Source organism: Poeciliopsis prolifica, unplaced genomic scaffold (assembly GCF_027474105.1).
Source record: "Poeciliopsis prolifica strain line A6 unplaced genomic scaffold, Auburn_PproV2 SCAFFOLD058, whole genome shotgun sequence".
In the NCBI taxonomy this organism is placed as follows: Eukaryota; Metazoa; Chordata; class Actinopteri; order Cyprinodontiformes; family Poeciliidae; genus Poeciliopsis; species Poeciliopsis prolifica.
The window spans coordinates 1,020,202-1,039,736 of NW_026562433.1; the positions used below are offsets into that span (position 1 = coordinate 1,020,202).

At 39.8% G+C, this 19,535-nt stretch overlaps 1 protein-coding gene across 2 annotated transcripts in view; it reads right to left on the minus strand.

The window, feature by feature from the left end:
- svep1 (sushi, von Willebrand factor type A, EGF and pentraxin domain containing 1) overlaps positions 1-16,397 on the minus strand; it is an 85,143-nt gene extending 68,746 nt beyond the window's left edge. Inside the window, exon 1 of one of the 2 annotated variants that reach the window (XM_055060152.1) lies at positions 15,350-16,397. In XM_055060152.1, coding sequence (XP_054916127.1) covers positions 15,350-15,880 — 531 coding nt within the window. In that variant the 5' untranslated portion in view covers positions 15,881-16,397. The remainder of the gene's footprint in view (positions 1-15,349) is intronic. The other variant, XM_055060151.1, reaches the window with a different exon arrangement.
- Positions 16,398-19,535: the final 3,138 nt, after the last annotated feature.

The following is a 19,535-nucleotide window of genomic DNA, read 5'->3' on the forward strand; positions in this document are numbered from 1 at the left end:
GTTTATTTCTTTCATTGTCGACCTTTAAAATTTAGGGACGTCAAACCATCTCAACTGGTCTGGTCTGGTTCATCCTATTCCTCTGGATCACAGACGGGACTCCAGTCCAATAGTCAAAGCACATTTAGCAGTGAAAATATTCCCACAGTCAAGATTTCACAATTATTTTCCAAATGTTTATTTTTTTGTTTATGTTTGCCACTATAAGGTTATTTAAATCTTTCTTCGTAACACAAGATGGCTTGATTTCTGATACCAATGTAGCCTAATAGCTCCAAGTTCTATTCTGTTTTCTACAGACAAATTAGTGGAGACAACAGCATCCATTTTGCTCCATAATACCTAAATACTGCAACATTTTGTGTCTGACTGACAGCTAATAAGTTCTGCAGACTCGGTCTTTACAGCTGAGCTTTGAGACACTGAGCAGACCTGAAATGTTGAGGGCACACACTCACGATCATATAAATATGCACAGTTGTATTTCTCCTTTTGCACATCAATCAAAACACTGATGGTTACTTACTGCAAAATCACAAAACATTTTTGACATTACATAAGCAACACAACGTAGATAATTGTCAACCTGTCTGGGGCGTATTTGCACAAAATGTCAGGAAGGGAAAATTGTTCCTGGAAAAAGTAAGACGTTAAAGGAAATTGCTCCAAATTTGGCAACTGCTGAGTTGCCTCATGTTATACAATAATTGAAAGGTTTTCATTTAGGTTCGCTTGTACATTACAAATTTGTGAAGAAGAGAGAAAAAAAGAGACACACAAATGACAAGTGTGACAAAGTAGAGTTGAGTTAGAGAGTGTGGACAATCGGTCAATTACCAGACAAAATGGCTGGAAAACTGTGTACGTTACCTTGACAAGTTCTGCCACAACACCATTTATCAAACTCAACTCAACAAGAAGCGGCAAGAGAGAAAGAAAGATGCCAAGAAAAGGAGGGGAGCTCATTTTCCCGTGACGCCAAAAGCAAAGGCTATCTTAGCTGGCTCATTTTATAATTCTTAGGTTTTGCAGCCACAGTCTGGTGTGAAAGGAGAAAGAAAGACGAGAAAAAACCTTTTCAGCAGTGAAGCGCATACCATGTAAAAGAGGTTGGGCACATTTATTTGGTCAGAGAGACTTGTTGGTCTGTCTCATGTTTCTTTGGTTTAACATGTTTCATTTATTGCCAGTGCTTGATAGATTTAATATTATTATCAGAGGCAGGCATTGAGCAAATATGGAAGTATTTACTACCAGGCTGCACATCTGCTTGTGTTTTTTATGAGATCTTACATGGATCCCGATCCATCAAAAGCCTGCAAAAGGAGTTTAGGAGAAGCTTCATCACATGAGTCAATCTTCTCTTCAAACAAATGAGAAACCTTGGTGACCACTTGTATAGCGAGACCCACCAGGCAAAAGGAAAGATTTGGATCTGCAGCACTACCTAACACATCTAAATTACAACATTACAGTTCAGGCCTTTTACAGTTCCTCTGATAAGGTTATGAGCTCAAACCAAAGCTACAGGTTTGATTTACTGACTGAGACATACTCCATAACCAGAACAATGGAGGCATTTTCAGCACAAATACTGGATCTTTGGCTCACAAGTCTTTTTACGTGGCTAAGAGATACATTTTAGTATTAGTTCTGCCCTTGAGCGCTACAATCCGGCAATTTTTGTCCAGCTCATAGTAGTTCTCAGAGTCTGGACTTTATGGCCCACCTTTTAAAATAAATATTTGTTATTTATGTACAAATGACAAGTTTACAATCACTTAAAATACAAAAGGACCAACTTTTCTTTGCTTCTCAATGTTTTTGCTGATCATAGGGAAACATCAGACTTTAGAGGTTCCATATTTTCCACCATTCAGGATGAATGCATTCAGTCGACTTTCTCACGATCATATTCCCTTGAAGTTGGTGGTTTTAGGTTGTTCTCTTTATGTTGCTGGTCATGGACTTGCTGTTTAGAGGTGATACTCACGGTTTTATGTTCCAGATTGCGATGGGTTATGTAATATTTGCAACAAAGCATTCATTACCTCACTGCTCAAGCACAGAGCAGCCGCAGCACCATCTCCAAGGCTCAATTCAGAGTTTGAAGTAAACAATGGCAACAGCATGATCCTACTCCAGACTTCAGTGCTGAAAATGCTTATGAAAATGAGTGATTGGCTACTCCACTTGGCATGAAATGTCCATGAAAAGTTCACTGCAGACGTGCATCAACAGGAAAATACTCTGATTGTTGCTCGGGCTGCATCCTACATTTTCCTTCTCTCCCGTCGGGTTTGTTGGTCTTGGCATAGCTGTAGGTAAAACTTTCTTTCTAGCAGAAAAAATAAGACTTAGCGATTGCAGCATGTATTCATAAAAAGGCTTAACTCATCGACTCTCTTGTTACCATGTTAGTAGACCAATTACACTAAACTTCACAACATTACAACTGAGCACAACCTAATGAGGTCCGGTGAGGGGGCAAAAATAATTTTAGTGACTTCAACTCGAACAAAAAGCAACAAAAAAGAAGATAAATTAAATTATATACATAGATGGCTGCCCGTGAAACATTGCATTTAGTGGTTAGTGAATGGAGACTGATTAAAGTGCGCCAAATGCTGGAGGATAAGTATTTTATTGCCTCCTCACAGTGTTTCAAAATGAGCCAACTTAAGCCAAGGCTAAAGCATACTTTGTCTCTGCATTTGGAAAACTATCTGGAACAAGACGCTACATTTGGGAACACAATTACTGGTCTCTGAACTTGAAATCTTACACAATCAGACGTGAGGAATGCTAAAAACTTCACATAAAAAGGCTTAAAATTAACAAAGCGGGACACAAACATGCCCGGGTTGAGTCTGCCTGGGTCCATACGGGCGCAGCGCTAATCGTTTGCACAAACTGCGACAGACAAACAAGAACACACACTCACTCACCAAAGAAAACAACCCAGTGGAATCTGGCACTCTCAATCTCCAACCTCAACATAGCAAGTGGTTTACTAATAGACCTGCACGCCTTAGCTCATAAAAACGTGTTATTTAGTTTGCCACTGCTGGCACTTTGAAATACTTTTGGTTTCTTCACATGCCAATCTCTGATGCTTTTGGTAAATTTCAATTTCAAGCTGCCAAGATAAATCCACGTGTTTAAAGGATTTGTGAGATTTGTGTCTTTAATCTGAATGCTGTTAACACAGGGAGGCAAAACGTCTTAAAAATGGTCGAGAGTGGCAACAGCATGAAAGGAAAGAAAGACAATCCTTCGCACCCATCCTTATTAAGATTTTATAAGAAGTACTTTCAAACTGGAAACTGTGAAATGATGCATCATTATAATCATTATCCTTTCATAAAATAACATAGTAAACTTCTGCTTGTTCTCAGCTCAGTATTCAGGAATTCATTTATTCGCAGACTCCAGACTGTTTGGAGAAATTTTGACTATTTGTATAGTATGTCAAAAATAGACAAGAGAAAATATTTTGGAAGTTGAAATATTGAGGTTTAATGCTACTTGACATGCAGATGATGTTTGAAAGTCAATCTCGGAGTGACGATTAGTTTTCTTGGCGTTGATTGGCTGTACCTGCAATCAAGAGCGGAGATTAGGAAGGATTTAAATATTAGCTTCTGTGAAAATCCTAAGACGGTTTCCACTATGTGCATTAATAAATATAAATGTATATTTGGTGTTTGAATTAATAACAATAAGCAGAGGATCTGATTTTGAGAAAGTCAGCCATTCATGGGGGGAGTTGATCCCTGTGAAACCGGGGCTCCACTGAACTCTGTCACTCCATCAGAACGGTACCGAGACGGGTCGACTTCAACCCACTCAGTCCACATCAACATTATGTTCGAGTCTTCTACTAACTTGGCTCTTCTTGTAATCTCACCTATTACTGGATAACAGCGAGATAACATTTTGAAAAGTTGCTGCATCTGTTTGCTTGGTTGGTACCAATAAGAAATTAAAGGAATGTGGAAAAATCTGAAAAAAAGTGGTGTGTTTATGTAATTTATGTTCATACAACAGATGACTTAAGAACTGGCAGAGTCTCTCTTGAAGGTCGGATTTTATTTACTCTCTCTACTCATTCAGATTCATTTTCACGACGAACAAAATAAAGAAGGTGCAATGATATATTCATAATACTTTAGTGGATATGTTTATTTATATTTCCATCTGTTGGCTAACAGAGCCAGGAAAACCACATTTATGTCTTCACTGGAGAAGAAAATATAATTTTGCATAATTTACTTGATCAGAGATATAAATACATAAATACCCCTTGACTTTATTCACCTCCTTATCGTTCACTCAAGTCGCTGGATTTAGCCGGGGCAAACTCCAACTTTTGACCACAGAAGTCTTTGCCCTGAGGCCAAGCGGGATACTGCAGCATCCAAAACCACCACATGCTACACACACTGACGTCTGCTGAAAAAATGCTGGGGCATAACTTTGAGGAAGGAAAATTAACCGTGACACTAGAGAAAGGAAAGAAATACTAAAACGGAAATAAAATATGCAGGGGGATTTAGTTTTTAGAACACTTGAAGTTTTCCACATTTTGTTATCTTTAAGAGCAATTGTAAAGTGGATTCAAATGTTTCCTTCCAGTCATTAGACTACATTTTACTTTACTCCACTGGTGTAAAGTAAACCAGTCTCCAAGAATAAAATTAATAAGAAAATTATGTCCTATTCACAAACTCATTTGTGATTTCTATTATAAGTCTAGCACTTCATCTCCAAAACTTCAAAGCCATGCATCATAAAGTCCAACTGCATCTATTTTGAGTTAATTGGTCATAATTAGGAGGACACAGAGCTGTAGGCATTTGCCATATATTTAAAGTCTAGAATAACTCCCTGCAGCTCTAGAAGATAGAGATAATGTAGAGCTGCAGGGAGCAAAGAAAAAGAAACTCACAATAACGCTTTAAGGAGGCCAAAAGCACTCCGGTCTTCGTCATCCTAACATACCGGAGGATAAGATTCATAGTCAGATCTGCTGATTTAGCTGCCAAACTAAGTAGCTAGAAATGTAGAGCTTTACATGCAGAACATCCTGTGCTGTTAACCTTCTTCACCGTGTTGAGAATCTCAACCTGAGTGGATCCTGCTACATGTTTTACAGCGACCCAGCCAGAACCTGGAACAGAGAGCAAACGGCTGTGCACAGCTACTCGTCTTCCAACCTGGACAAACTTTATCAGTTCTGCCTGAAGCAATAAGGCTGCTCCAAACACAGGGTGTGCTGAGCTTGTAGAGTAATTTCAGAGAGTAAGCTGGTGCTGCCAACGAGGTTAAAAGTAATTGTTAGGGTGAACAAGCAAAATAAATCTCTTTACTTTGGCTTTACTTTATTATTGCACAGAGGCACAATAAAAGAGACAGGTGGCTTGACAACTGTAAAATCTCATTTAAAAAGGTCTTTGCGAGGATCTAAAAATCCTCAAAGGTTCTAAGAACTAAAGAGAGAAAGGATCTCTGCGACACGCTCAGTCCTTCATGAGCCTGTCTGCACTTCAGCAAGTTCCAGATAAATCCACCGTTTGTCCGCTGACCAGATCACTGCTCTGCCTGGACATCTGTCAGCCCTTTTTCCTCAGATAAATGAGGAACAACCAATATTATTTTACCAGCTACCAGAAAAAATATTAGTAAAGTTATAATAAAGTACAATAAAGTTATACAGGAGGTACATAAGCAATAAAAGATAGCTGAGCTTTGTGTTAAATGTTGGAATTTAGTTTGACCTCAGTTTTATCTTCTTTTGTCTCCAAGGTTCAAATTCTCATTCAGAAATGAGACTAAAGAATGAAGTTACACTGCATTTCTCCATATTAAAAGACAGAAAACCATAGAAAATTAATTAGAATAATAGATAATACATGATACAATGCTAATCAGGAACAATAAAACTGGCGTTACCATGCAGCTGATTCACTCAAAGGTTAAAGGAAATCTGAAAATGGCCATTCCTTATAAACAAATTATAAACTCAAAATCGCTCGGTGAAAAACATATTTGTGGTTGAGGAGCTTAGATCAGAAGGAATGGAGGCCTTTTGTGCCAGAGTGATTCAGTATGAAGAAGCCAAGTAGAGCAAAACCTGAGACTGATGTATTTCTTCCTTCAGAGCCCAAAACATACAATCTCACACAGAGCACACGTTCATGTTGAGTCTACAGTGTCGATTACCATGACAGAGCCTGAGCAACCCGCCAAATTCAACCTCAGGACAAATAACGGGTTTGCCCTCGTGTTTATGTGGGTCTGTGATGGTTTTGAAACACACATAGTGACATAAATACAGATAAAATACCAAATGTTGCAGGAAAATTAAATTGCATCCCAAAAAAAAACAAAAAAAAACATAATCCTTTAGCTTTAAAATACTCAAATATCTTTGTAAAGATAAAATTGTCGAAGCTCTTCTCTTTAGGTCTTTCGCTTAGTTTCTAGTATCTGCTTTCTTGCTATTATGTGAACTCCCAACTATTTCAAGATGGATCTTGGGGAGGAACTTCTGTAGTCCACTTGAAAGGATCATCCAGACTGAGCAATGACTTTCATTAACATCCAAACTAATCAGCAATGCATGTCCATCTGCATGTTGCATGCAATACTGAAGACGAGGAGGGAAAAAACGAGGAGGAGGAGGCAGGCAGAGTCAGGGAGAGGACGTGATTCAAAGTCAAATGTCGGGAAGCGTTTCTCCAGACAGGAAATGGTGTCAATCACTCTGTCACTGTCTGGCCACAAGGACAAGAACAAAGATGCACCTTGCTTTTACGTGCTACAGACGAAACTTTGTTTTCCACTTGCTCTATCATTAACTTTGCTCCTATTCTCCTCAGATGGAAGAATTTAGATCTACAAATGAATGTGAATCAGCTGCAGAAATTATGATACACAACAGCAAGAATTAAACAAAAAGTAAAAGCTCTCAAAAGTATCAAATGTGAGGGGAATCTTCAGAGGTGGACAGAGGGCCCAAACATTTTACTCAATAGTAGCAATACTTTATAATGAAATTACTCAAGTAAAAGGAAAAATACAGCATAGTAAAAATACTCCTGTATTTATTATTTTTTTTCAAAAAGTTACTCAATTAAATGTAACTACCCAACTCTAGTGATCCTTTTTTACTGGACGTACGCGAGAAACCTGCACAGGCCTAGGTTGACCCGAGAGACAATACTTTGAAAATTGAAACTTCATGATAAAAGTAAAAGCTGACGGAAAGGACGCTCCACTTCCTGAAAGGTCTGCAGGGGACAAGAAGGAGTCAAAGGAGGAGGAATGAGGTCAGTTCACTGGGAGAGGATGTGGGTTTCATAACCCACTCATCAGTATTTATTTAATCCTGGTTGCAGAAATAAATAGCTAATGGATTTGGCAAGAACCTTAATGAAAACATGACTGATAACTGACCCCCACTCTGAAACGTCACATCGATCTTTCACATGCTAGAAGACCAAAGCTTCGTTCACTACCGTTTAGCAGAAAACGAGGCACGTATGTCACTGCTTAACTCATAGAAACTGTTTTTATTCGATAATATGCCAACATAATATGATCACAATATTAGTATTAAATTATTAAACCCAATTTCTCCACTCTTCTCTATTTCAGCTGTGTGTAACAGTGTTGCCCTTCAGCCTATTCAGGTCTGAAAGGTGAGACCCCAACTGGCTGAATATCTTATTAACATGCCAAATGTGAGGTTCTAATACTTTGAAAATAATAAACAAATAATGCATTCCAGTTTGTTGTGATATTAATTTTAAGAAAACTATTATGCTCAAGAATCTACTGTGTCCTGCAAGAGCATTTATATACCGTTAATGTGTCATGTTGCAAACACAAACCTCTATGAACTTCATTGGGCTTTTGTTACAGACAAAACAGTGACATACAAACAAGAAATCAAAAAAAAAAAAAAAAAAATATATATATATATATATATATATATATATATACATTTTGTTTTCGTTTTTAGAAACAAACATTAGTGCATAGATAGTGTATTAAAAACCAAGCAACGCATCAGATGGGGCAGGAATAAAGTTACGGAAAGGTTTGTTTATAAAACAAGCTTTAAATATTTAATGTTCTAGAGTCAGAGAATGAAAGAAGAAAATGGCAAAACCGCAAACCTACCAAGACACTAACATCCACCTAAATTGACAAACGAGGCAAGAAAAGTATCCAAAAGCCTCATAGTGACCCTAATGACCCAAACGTCAGTGGGATTATCTAAAGACAGGATAACTATTGGTTGTGCTCTCCACTAACAGAAGAAGGGAAACTTATCACTCAATAAAAACCATAAGCACAGCCAACACTGTTTGGCCGACATAGAACAGATACAAGGGAAAGACTAAGATCAAAGCATATTAATGCCTCCAAATGGTCTAGTCAAAGTCCTGATCTAAAACCAACTGAGAATTTTATAAGACTTGCATTGATATTCAGACATTTTCAATTCAGCCTGATTGATGTTGAGCAGAGATCGCTCTGAATGGCCCAACACTTCCTCTCTAGATGCACAAACTGGAGAGAAACACAAAGACTTACATCTGCAAGCTTAGCAAAAGATGGTCCCACAAGTATTGGGTGTTAAATTTTCAGACTTTTGCTTACACAACTTGGCTTTGATCACGTAGAACCCTAATAAAACGTCAGATATTTGTGCTTTTAATGTAAAACATGTGAAAGAGGCTCAGGGCACTGTAGCTTTAACAGTCCATGACATGACCTTTCTGGCTTTACTGCAGCTGCTGCATAAACTTTGTGTGAACGTTTGTAGAAATAAAGAGCATGAACACACATCTTTGAAAGATTAAGGGGAGAATAGCCACTTGCAGAACAAACTTCTACTAATTTATTTCCTAAAAGTACTCTGGTTGTCCTAACAGGAAGTTTCTTTGATCCAGTGATTGTAAATGTATTCGAGGGACAACTAGCGTCCGCTTCAAGCTGGAGTCAAGCAGCCGTAAAGCTTACCACTCTGAAAACAAGACTGGGAGCAATCATCTTCGACCGCTTCCCCCTCATTTTCCAGTCTATCTTTCATCTCTGCTTTTCACGCCCTGCCGTCTTATGAAACTGTGAAGACAGATTGACATCGAGACACGGCTGGTTTAGCCAACTGTTTTCCATTGCCAAAGCCAGGTTTGATTGAAGAAAGCAAGTAGGGGTTCACTTGGCAGCTCATGATGGTGGAGATTTCTGACAAGCAAGAAGAGATGAGATCAAACTTTCTGTCCTATTTTATAGTAAAAAAAAATAATAAAAGGTTCTTGAATTAATGTTTTATAAAACACAACAGTTGTGATATGTATGTATACAAGATTGTTGGCTACCATTTGAAAAACATGGAAAATTATGATCATTTTACAAATAGACAAGATACAATATTACTGAGAAACCCCTTCAAATGGTTAAATTCAGGTGTCTAAACTGGATTTGGAGAGGATCTCAGTTATTTCCAGTGTCATTTTGTGATTAAAAAACACAATTAGAGGCATCAGTACAAGGTGAAATCTACTACAAATATCAGGAACTGTTCCAAGAAGTGGTGGATCACATAAAATCACAGTGTGGAAAGAACATGCTGAAAGGCCCCCAGTGTTCAGAAATCGCACTTCACAGACAGGGCAGTGTGATTCACTGTCTGTGAATCACACTTCTCCATTGGGTGGGAATCCCATGAATGGGTTTGTGGTCTCCAATGAATGGTACTTGTGGTGATACAATTAGACCAATATAAAGTTTGGTGGAGGGACGATTGCTGTGTGGGCTTGTTTTACAGGTTTTGGGCTCGGACCCTTAACTCCATTGAAGGAAACTCTCGGATTTGGAGGCACTGATCCTCATCATCGGCTGCGAACCGCTCCAGTGAGATCCGCAGATCACCTGCTGATGGAGCCAGCAGGACCACATCATACGCAAAAAGCAGCGCTGCAATCCTAAGGTCGCCGAAACGGATCTACTCAACACCCTGGCTGTGCCTAGAACCTCTATCTATAGAGGTATATTTTTTATTGATTTTCAATCCAAGTAAGATCAGCTTGTGAGACAAGTTCAAGCAGCTCAATAAATCTATCAAAAATGCTGAAAATACTGGAACATGAGTACATTAAGAACATGAGGGACTCTTTGGGGTAAATATGTGAATCCTAGTAAACAAGAAGTAGACATATAAATAAAAGGCCTGCTGTTGGTCTCATGTATTTGTAAATGATTAACTTGTGAGAAGAAAGATAAAGTGACTTAAGTTGGTGTTTGTTTTAGCAACAGTATTGTGAATGAAATTTTGAGAGTCTAGATCTCTGTGCAAAACGTTAAGTTATTAGCCAGATGTCCAGAAATGTGAAAGAGGAAACTATCGAACTATTCAGTCTTTCCACTTTAACCTTTCAGGAGTGCAAACAGATACAGAACAAGACTGACCACTATTCCCCTAAAAATATTAACTAAGGGTTGTTGAAGTCAGAACTCCTCTTAATTCAACTTACATGTTTTTGGCTCAGAAAACAATAAAACGTCCCATCATGAGCATCTATGAACAGGGAAAATATTTGCAGCAACGAACAATCACAGTGTCCTGAACTTCACCAGATTAATTAATTAACACACCATGAAAATAAGTGAAGCAAGCTGCCAAAATCCCACAAGACATTTTAAAGAAGAAAACGTAAAATGCAGGTCCGAGCCAAGTACGTTGCCTCATATGACTCCAACAAAGCACTTCTGGGGTGTATTAGAGAAAGAAAGCACAGTAACACTACACATCAGGCAGACAGAGCTGGTGAAAAAAAAAAAAACACTTCTGTGAAGGAAGGCCAAGTATTTCTTAAGATATTTGTGCAATGTTGGTATTCCCCAAGCTCTGCAGGACTGGGGCTGTTAGAACAAAACACTCTGTGGACGGTTTTAAAAAATCTATTTCAGATTTTAACTCTGCTTTTCATGCATCACGTCCTCTCCAGCACAAAACTGATGAGGATTTAGTCATGTTAACTTTTGCAGATACAACTACTGTTGATAATTTGTATTCTTTATAATTTTTTGTTATCATTATTATTATTAATCAAGGTAAAACAATAAAATGTGGATTCCAGGACAAACGCATAAAAACTGCTGCTTTACTATTACTAATCAATGACAGAATGATAAAAAAACTTTATGAATTTCACCAGACTCGTGTTTGCATTGATAAAGATGTTGCTTGTTAGGAAAATGGGTTTGGTTGATGCAGCTACTGTAAAAACGTTTTAAAGACAATTTAAAATGTTTTAGATCTTACTTACCGTATTTTCCGGACTATAAATCGCAGTTTTTCATAGTTTGGCTGGGAGTGCCAAACTATGAAAAATGTGTGGAAATTAACACATTATTATATCATATCAAATGTTATTTTCACTCTTAACCGCAAGAGGGCGCTCTAGGCCTGTGTTATTCTCTCTTCGGAGTTAGCAGAATTGTTTAAAAGCGACACAGAGGACGAAGATTTCACTGTGTTTAGTGATTTAGATTTGGTGAACTTGTTAGCATGATATTATTTGCCATAGTTTTCTGAATAACTCTTAACATGTTATGTTAACATACCAGACACGTTCTCAGTTTGTTGTTTTTCATGTAACGTTAGCATACTGTACCATTATTCAGCCTGTTGTTGCCTCTATTCTATTTTTATTGCCTTTCAAAATGACATATCTGTTCTTGGTGTTGGATTTTATCAAATAAATTTCCCTCAAAAATGCGACTTATACTCCGGAGCGACTTATAGTCCGGAAAATACGGTATAAGTTTTGTGGGTATTCTCTTTATTTTCAGAGCTGAGCGTTGAATATTACCAGAATAAAAACATGAATGGAACTTTTTCCTGGATTAAAGGCTGCACAGTTTTACAGCTTTGGCACAAGGCTCACATCAGACACATATTTCACCAAAATACCTGACTGACAGTCCTGCTATGTTACAGCAATGAACATTATTTTCATCTACTGATGAGAGTTTTAGCTTTTTCCAGGATAACATGCATTAGCCATTTGTAGGTAACTTTATACAAGATCTGCCCCTGGCAAATTTAAGTTCTGTTTTTATTAAATTAAGTTTGTTTCTGAGAGTAAATGGGAGCCATTTATCAAAAGATTATTTGGTTTATGAAAATGATTTCTACAAATAAGTCATGCTTTTATTTTTAAGACATAAATTTAAAAATTTGGCATGTTTAAAATAATACCCTTAGAGTTAAAATGGAAAACTCTTTATTGCCATCACTGCGGCGATTTCCATATTTCCTCTGGTATTTTGATGATTAATATTTAGAGCTCCAAGTCTTTGAGGTTGGACGGACTCTTTACCATCACCATAATATTGTGTTTTTTCCAGAGATTCTCTTTTAGATCCACATATTTGATTCTCAATGGACCAAACTAAAATGCTGGTACTGCTTCCAGCCAGAAGAAACATCTTGATTAAACTAAAATACAACATTAAACCTGACAAGGGTATGAATAATTTGGCCTTAAAAGTTTATTGACTTTGGTGCTGTTCTTTTCAGAATTTCACAGTTTACATTTTTACAGTATTCAGTTATTCTTACTCACTTTGAGGATGTGTCTGACCCACTCTGGTTATGATCAGGGGTCAGAATCAGGTCAAATGTCCCAAAGACGGACAATAACTACACCTGATGTAACTGAAATTTTCATAAAAAAAATTTAAATGCAGATTACGATGGTGTAAAACAGTTAAAATTGAAAGTAGCAAGGGACAAAATGCTGTCTTTTGGGTAGGAAATGGATGGTAAGAAGAGTCAAAAATATTATAGTCAAGCTTTCAGACACCTTAAAGGTTAAATTCAAGTTAATAAATCAAGCCCATTGTGTCCTAAAAAGCCTGTTTAAGTCAGAAATCCCAGTGGAACCTCCATATGTTGAGGCTTTAGACCCACTGAGTGATGAATCTGGTAAGACGAGGCACAGCCCGTCAGACAGACAGACAGACAGACAGAAATAAAGAGAGCTGGAGGAGAGCCCTGTCTCTACATGCACGGCTGGTGGAAAAATGTCTCCCTTAATGGATCCCAGCTCTCTGCAGCCCTCAGAACAGCCAAGGGAATAAAATACGGTATAACATTATGATTACACTGCAATTATCAATTATGCTTTCTCTTTCATACTTGGACTATTTCTCTTTGCACAGATGCACAAACTCACACGTCTCAGACATTTGCATGCATGTTCGCACTTCTATTTTTTTCTTAAAATGGACAAACAAATGTAAAATCTCCATTTTAATAGCAGCGTGATGCTGCAGCAGTGCAGTTTAGTTGGTTAAAGGTGAGAGCAGCCTCCCCTTGTCAGAGCTAGCTGACCTACCTTCTCTGTGACTAATTGAAAAGAAAAACACTTTTCCCCGCTTTTGTATTCCCAGCCAGACAGGCAATTAAGTATTGCTCAGATCAGATAATAAATCAAAGAGAGCCGAGGGTTTTTTTTAGTTTATTGACCATATAAAGAGATGTAGCAAAACACCAGGCTGAATATATTAGGTGGAAAGGTGCTCCTGGTGCCCAATTATCACTACGTATCTAGGTCTGAATCTGCCAGCCTCATTTATCTTCATTTTTAAAAAAACTGTGTCAGCTCTGCTGCTATTCAGCTTGAGCCTTGCACTGAATGTGCTACCAAAGAAATAAAGGACTCAAATGTTCTGATTTCGAAGATTCAAAGAAAAGTGCACCATTACTTTTTTTTATTATCTCATTAAACTTGAATCTACACAGCTGAACAGCCCTAGAGCATATCGGTGTATAAATAGCCTAAAACAATAAGGCGTTTCCAATAAATTACAAGAAACACAAGCTTGACGAAAAAGGGTTTTTTCCCCATTGAGGTTGAGATGCTGGGACATGGCCAGCTGTCTGCTTCTCAGCACCTGAGCAAGGATGTCAACCTGCCCTGAGGGCCGAGCTTTCAGAGCTTAACTGGAGGATTTAATCCAGTGGTATTAGTTGGAACAAGTGCCTGCTGAAAGAAAGCTTACTCACACTAAAAGTTAAACCTTTCAGACAGTCTGGACTCCCTGATGCGTCACTGATTTTCCCAGCTATTAGACAGAAAACTGTTTACTTCTTCCAGAAGCTGAATTTTTGGGGACTTTGCAGATCAGAAGCATGAACTGAGTGGTGTTTATAGAGGAGCAGCCACCATGCGATACCAGGGCGGCTTTTACAGCAGAGAGTGTTTGGACTCGACAGATGAGTTGTGCCATATGTCCAGTTTGGATGCCCAGAGTTGGAGACTGCTCACATCCCCACCCCAATTAAAACAGACCAACAACGGCACCACATAACATAACAAAAAAATACCCTCATTTTATTTTCACTTTGAAAAAATAAATAAAAAAAACTTTCCATCTCTAAGGTGACAATCCTTGACTTCCACTGCATTACAAAAGTATTCACACTTCTTTAGCATTTAGCCAAATTACAACCATAAACCTGAGGGCATTTTATTTAGTTTTGCTTTGATTGGTCAACACAAAGTGGTGCACAATTAAAATATGACTAAACATATATACAAACAGATCTTGGTTCAAGTCGAAAGAATCTGGTACAACTGCAAACAAACCAAGACCTGGTCATTAAACCGAAAGGCAGGAAAAGCAGAGCAGAGCATCAGAGAAGCAGCTATGGTAACTCTGGAGGAGCTGCAGAGAGCCACAGTTCAGGAGGGAGTATATTTATTTCCAGTTAGCCCATGGCAGGAAAAGTAATATCACTGATGCAAAACTTTCAAGACATAGGGAATACTTTGTCTTGAAAGTATTCTTGAAAGTGCAAGGCATAGTAGACCGTCTCTAGTCATTTATTCTAATAAATTCAGTGCATTTCTTTTAGCTTTTGTCGTCTTGCTCTTTCAGGTATTTTCATCTCTGGAAATCCCTGAACAATTACCCAGCAAGCAGCTTCCCCTCACCGTCTGCTGCTGTGTAATTTAGAGGAAGCTGCAACAGCAACGCCATGCAGGGCCTCATTAACATCAACCTTTCTAGACCACAATCATTCCTTACACGTGTAGACGTACACACATCAGGCTGCAGACTGACACACACACACACACACACACACACACACACCACACACACACACACACACACACACACACACACCACACACAACCCCACACACACACACACACACACACACACGGCACAAAAGGCGAATACATTCAGGAGAGGGAACATGGCTCTCCAAATGAGAACAACTCAATTGTCTGGATTTTCTCCTAAAGATCAGACTTACCGCTGCCCTCTGGAAGGCTCCTTTGGTGTAGGTGCCTCCTCCTCTGTAGTTGATGGCGGGGATCTCCTGGTTGAACAGGGAGCACTTGTTTTGGTGGGACTTGGGCGCCGAGATGTGGTCCACCCTCGTAACCACGTGGGTCTTGGACGAGAAGGTCACCAGCGCCACTCGTGTGTTCTCCGGCGCCACGGGGAAGTCGGACAGCATCTTGCGGATGAACCTGAGCTCGCTCTGGAAGTTGTTGGACCCTACGCTCGAGGACTCGTCCACCAGGAAGACGAGGTCCAAACAGGCGCTTTTCTCCCGCAGCTCGCGGACGTTTTGCTTGAACGCCTGTCCGAGACGCTCCACCTTGCTCTCGGCGCTTTCCGACAGGTTGCCGGACGGCGTCGGGGAAGACATCTGTCTGGACCTTCGAGACTTCTGCTGCCGCTGGGACTGCTGGACGGCCGGCCCGGCTGAAGTCCACACATCCAAGAGGCACAAGATAAGAAGACAAGCAGTCGATGGTGCTGTTAAAGAGCGAAACATGGTGTCGATCAGCACAGCACCTCGGCTGAAGCCCTTTTGAATAAAGGAGGTAAAATGTAGATTGTCTTTTCTGGAGCAATCAGTGACCGTAAACGTATCCTGTCACGTCAGCAGTCTGCAGGATAACTCAGTTCAGAGTTCCTCAAAAGCATCGCAAGAAGAGGATGAAGATTCTCTCATTCAAAACGCGGTTCCTTCATCTGCTTCCCTCATGAAAGAACGAAAGAAAACACGTTTCTCCTGCAGTCCGATAAATAAATATATCTTTGCCCTTGCTCTTTGTACAGTCTCTACGTCGAAACGTGCTATTTTTGTTTTTCCAGGGAGTCAATACTCCTTTATCTGTCCTCTTGCGTGGCTGTCAATCACCTATCTGCTCTGTATGTAGGATCCAGAACCCCCCTGAATGCCTCTCCAGTCCCAGTCTGCAGCCCCTCAGGCTCCTGTTCGTCTGTGTGACGCTCCTGCCTGCACCGTCGGCCGAGCTCAGAGTGCTTGTCCCCCTCTTCTCCCCAAATCATTTAAAACACACACAGAGGAGGAGGAGGAGGGCGAAGGGAAGGAGGGAGGAAAAAAGTTAAGAGAGGTTGAGAGGAAAAAAGGGGGCAGTCCAGCCGTGGCGTAAAGTCATTTTTTCCCTTCATCTCTCCTCCTCTTTTTCTCCCACCTCCCCCTCTTTCCCTATCTCTTTCTGCCTCCCCGGTCCCCCTCCTCCTACTTGTCTCTCTGCCGGTATTTGTCAATCTGTCTCATCTAGACGGTGGACGGAGGCTGCATGTCAGCGCGGCACATCGCCTGTCAAGCAGTCAGCATTCCAGAGGAAACTCATCAGCAACAGGCGCTGTGATCATCTCCATATGTCCACACTTTCACACATCAGACCGGTGGCATCCGACGAAGATCAAGCACACGGAGGAGGGAAAGTGGAGAAGCGGTCTGATTAAACACATCTAGGGAAACTACCAGACACGTCTGAGGTTTAGTACTTGTGAAGAAAGAATTTGGATCTCTGTCCAGCCGAATCTCAACTCATATCTTGTTCAACACATCAAGCCAGACGACAGACTGTCCTTTCTGTACTTTGGATTTGTCTGGTTTTTCACACAGAGACACTCAGTCTCCCAAGTTCGCTTTCTTTCTACTTCTGTAGTTTTGTTTTTCCTGGGTGATTTTTATCTGTAACCAAAACAAAGGCAGGCGGCATTACACTGTGCCTATTAAAGCAAAAACTTGGGTTTTAAAGTAAAAACCTCTTTTGTCATAAAGCTGTGGGGAGCTGTAAAGTGGAAAGAGACAAATTTATCAGCTTTCCACATGTAGAGCCTGAAATATGTCCTGATTCCTCTGTATAACGTCACTCAAACTCAGTCAGATTGAATGTAGAGGGATGTCTGTTCAAGTCTTACGACTGTGTTTCAGTTCAGAGGTTTTTCTCGTCCTGGGTTTATCTCTGGTCACCTTCGCGTCCGCTCTGACTGGCTTCCCTGTTCCTGGTGAAGGGAACCAGCTCCACAGCATGATGTGGTCACCACTGTGTTTCAGAGTGGGCCTGGTGTGTTTTTCTGTCGCCCTCATCTGATAAGAAAAAGCTTCTCCCACACAGGCACTGCCCTACGAGGCTCGTCACAAACTTAATGGGACTTTTGTTGACTTTCTTTCATCAGATGTTCCTTTCTTGCTACTATTCCCTAAAGATTTGTAACTCTGACACATTTTTCCATCTAAGTTGTGGAGCTGTGCAGCTCCTCCAGAGTCATTATGGGCCTCTAAAACAGCCTGCCAGTTTAGGAGGATATCATGTCTTGGTTGGTAAGTAAGTTATGAAAATTGTAAAAATGTCTGCGTAGTAGTGGTTCTATCTGAGAAAGCGACAATGAAAATATGTGATAAAGTCCTAAATCTCTTTGGCCACGTACACACAGCAGGTCTTGATTCCTCAATACAGATTTTTTTTTTATGTTTTATGGTTCACACCGCCAATAAAAGCCCACCAACAATGAGTCTTCTGTGTGAATGGTTTACAACCCCACGGCGATCTGCACAGGAAAATTATGGATTTGTTTTTGAAGTTTATTCAGCAATGGGAGCCAGAAATATTGTCACAAGATCAGGAAGGGAGCTAATAAAAATAAAGCACAACTAATCATTGCCTAATGACTAACTAATGGCCTTTTCTGGAGCATTGTCTGCAACATCTGTAGAAAAGTTTAACTGGCGCTTTGAAAACCAATCTGATGTGCGATTTGGCACCATATGTGGAAGTGGCACAGATCGTTCATTTGTTCACTGCACTGATTTTGACCCGTTCTTCAACACAAACAAGCAGTCTGATGACTGCCATAAAAAAGTCAGATTCAGGTCCATATGGGCAAAAGGAAAATTATTGTTTCTAATAATCTCCAGGAAACTACACAACACAAGTAATGAGTTTTTAAACATCTCTACTTTCAAGAGAATCTTTAAACATCTCAGCTCTTTTTAAGAAAAACTCTCTTTGTATCTGAACTTGTGATACGGCGCAAAATATTAATATTAATGTTTTGCAAAAATTGAAGTAAAGAGACATCAACTCTTGGAGGTCAGGATTCTGAAAGAAAACAGCTGAACAATTGAGCTTTGCATTAGCTAACATCAGAAACTGTACAGAGTACAGCTGAACTCTGGAGAGATACAGCAGCCCATGAAAACCAGTGGGTGAATTAACCTCTCTTTTTTCCACAAGGACACAGCAGAGGGCTGCATCTTTAATACATCTACTATGAAGGGCTCAGCCCTGCATCTTCAACGCTGAACCATGGATTTGTTCACGCCGAGTTTACGAGCAGCAGCTTTATTTCCCTCCTCTACAACCAGATTGATGCTCCTCGTCTTAAAAGCAGCGTCTTTTCCTTTGTGTTGCTTCCATCATGAGGGGTTTTGTGTCTGAAAACATTTCTCCTTCGTGCCTGCTGCTAGCATGTGCTTGTTCTAAATAAAAATGAGCACTTTCTTCTTTGATTTTTGATTTTGACTTCCAATAATCAAACCGATGAGGTCAATGAGCTAAGTTATGGACAGACACGGAAAAACTACTGAACACCCTTAAAATATACCAAATGCTTCATACAAAGGCCCGAGTGAATGGCGAGAGCTTCATGATGGACCCAGTTGGAAGAAACTAGTGTTCTGCTTTTGACCCGTTCTTCAACACAAACAATCATCCGACCCTGCAGGCAGAACCTCCTCTGTGACGGTCAGCTGATTGACTGCGCCATGCTGGTTGCTAAACCAGAGATTCAATGACTGCAATCATCTTGTTGAACAAATTCACCCTCATTTCATTTTCATCGTCCTGGTAAATGGAAGCAGGAATGTCTTGTTTATTTTTGTCCCTTCAATTATACAAAGTCAGCCAGAATGCTGAGAAACACCAACCTAACTTCACTCAGTTGGTGTTTTGAGGGATGATGTGAAGCGCCTTTTCATGTGGTATATTGAAGGCCATAATATACTAATTTAATCTATATTATGGCATTCAATTAGCTTAATTTAGATCTGATCGAACCAGGCCATTCTCTCACAGCAGTTCACAGGTTTGTTCAAAAACCTGCGGCGCCTTGTGTCGTCTTGAGTGGCGAAAGGCAATGGTGGTTCTGTGAAAACCTTCTTGTTTACT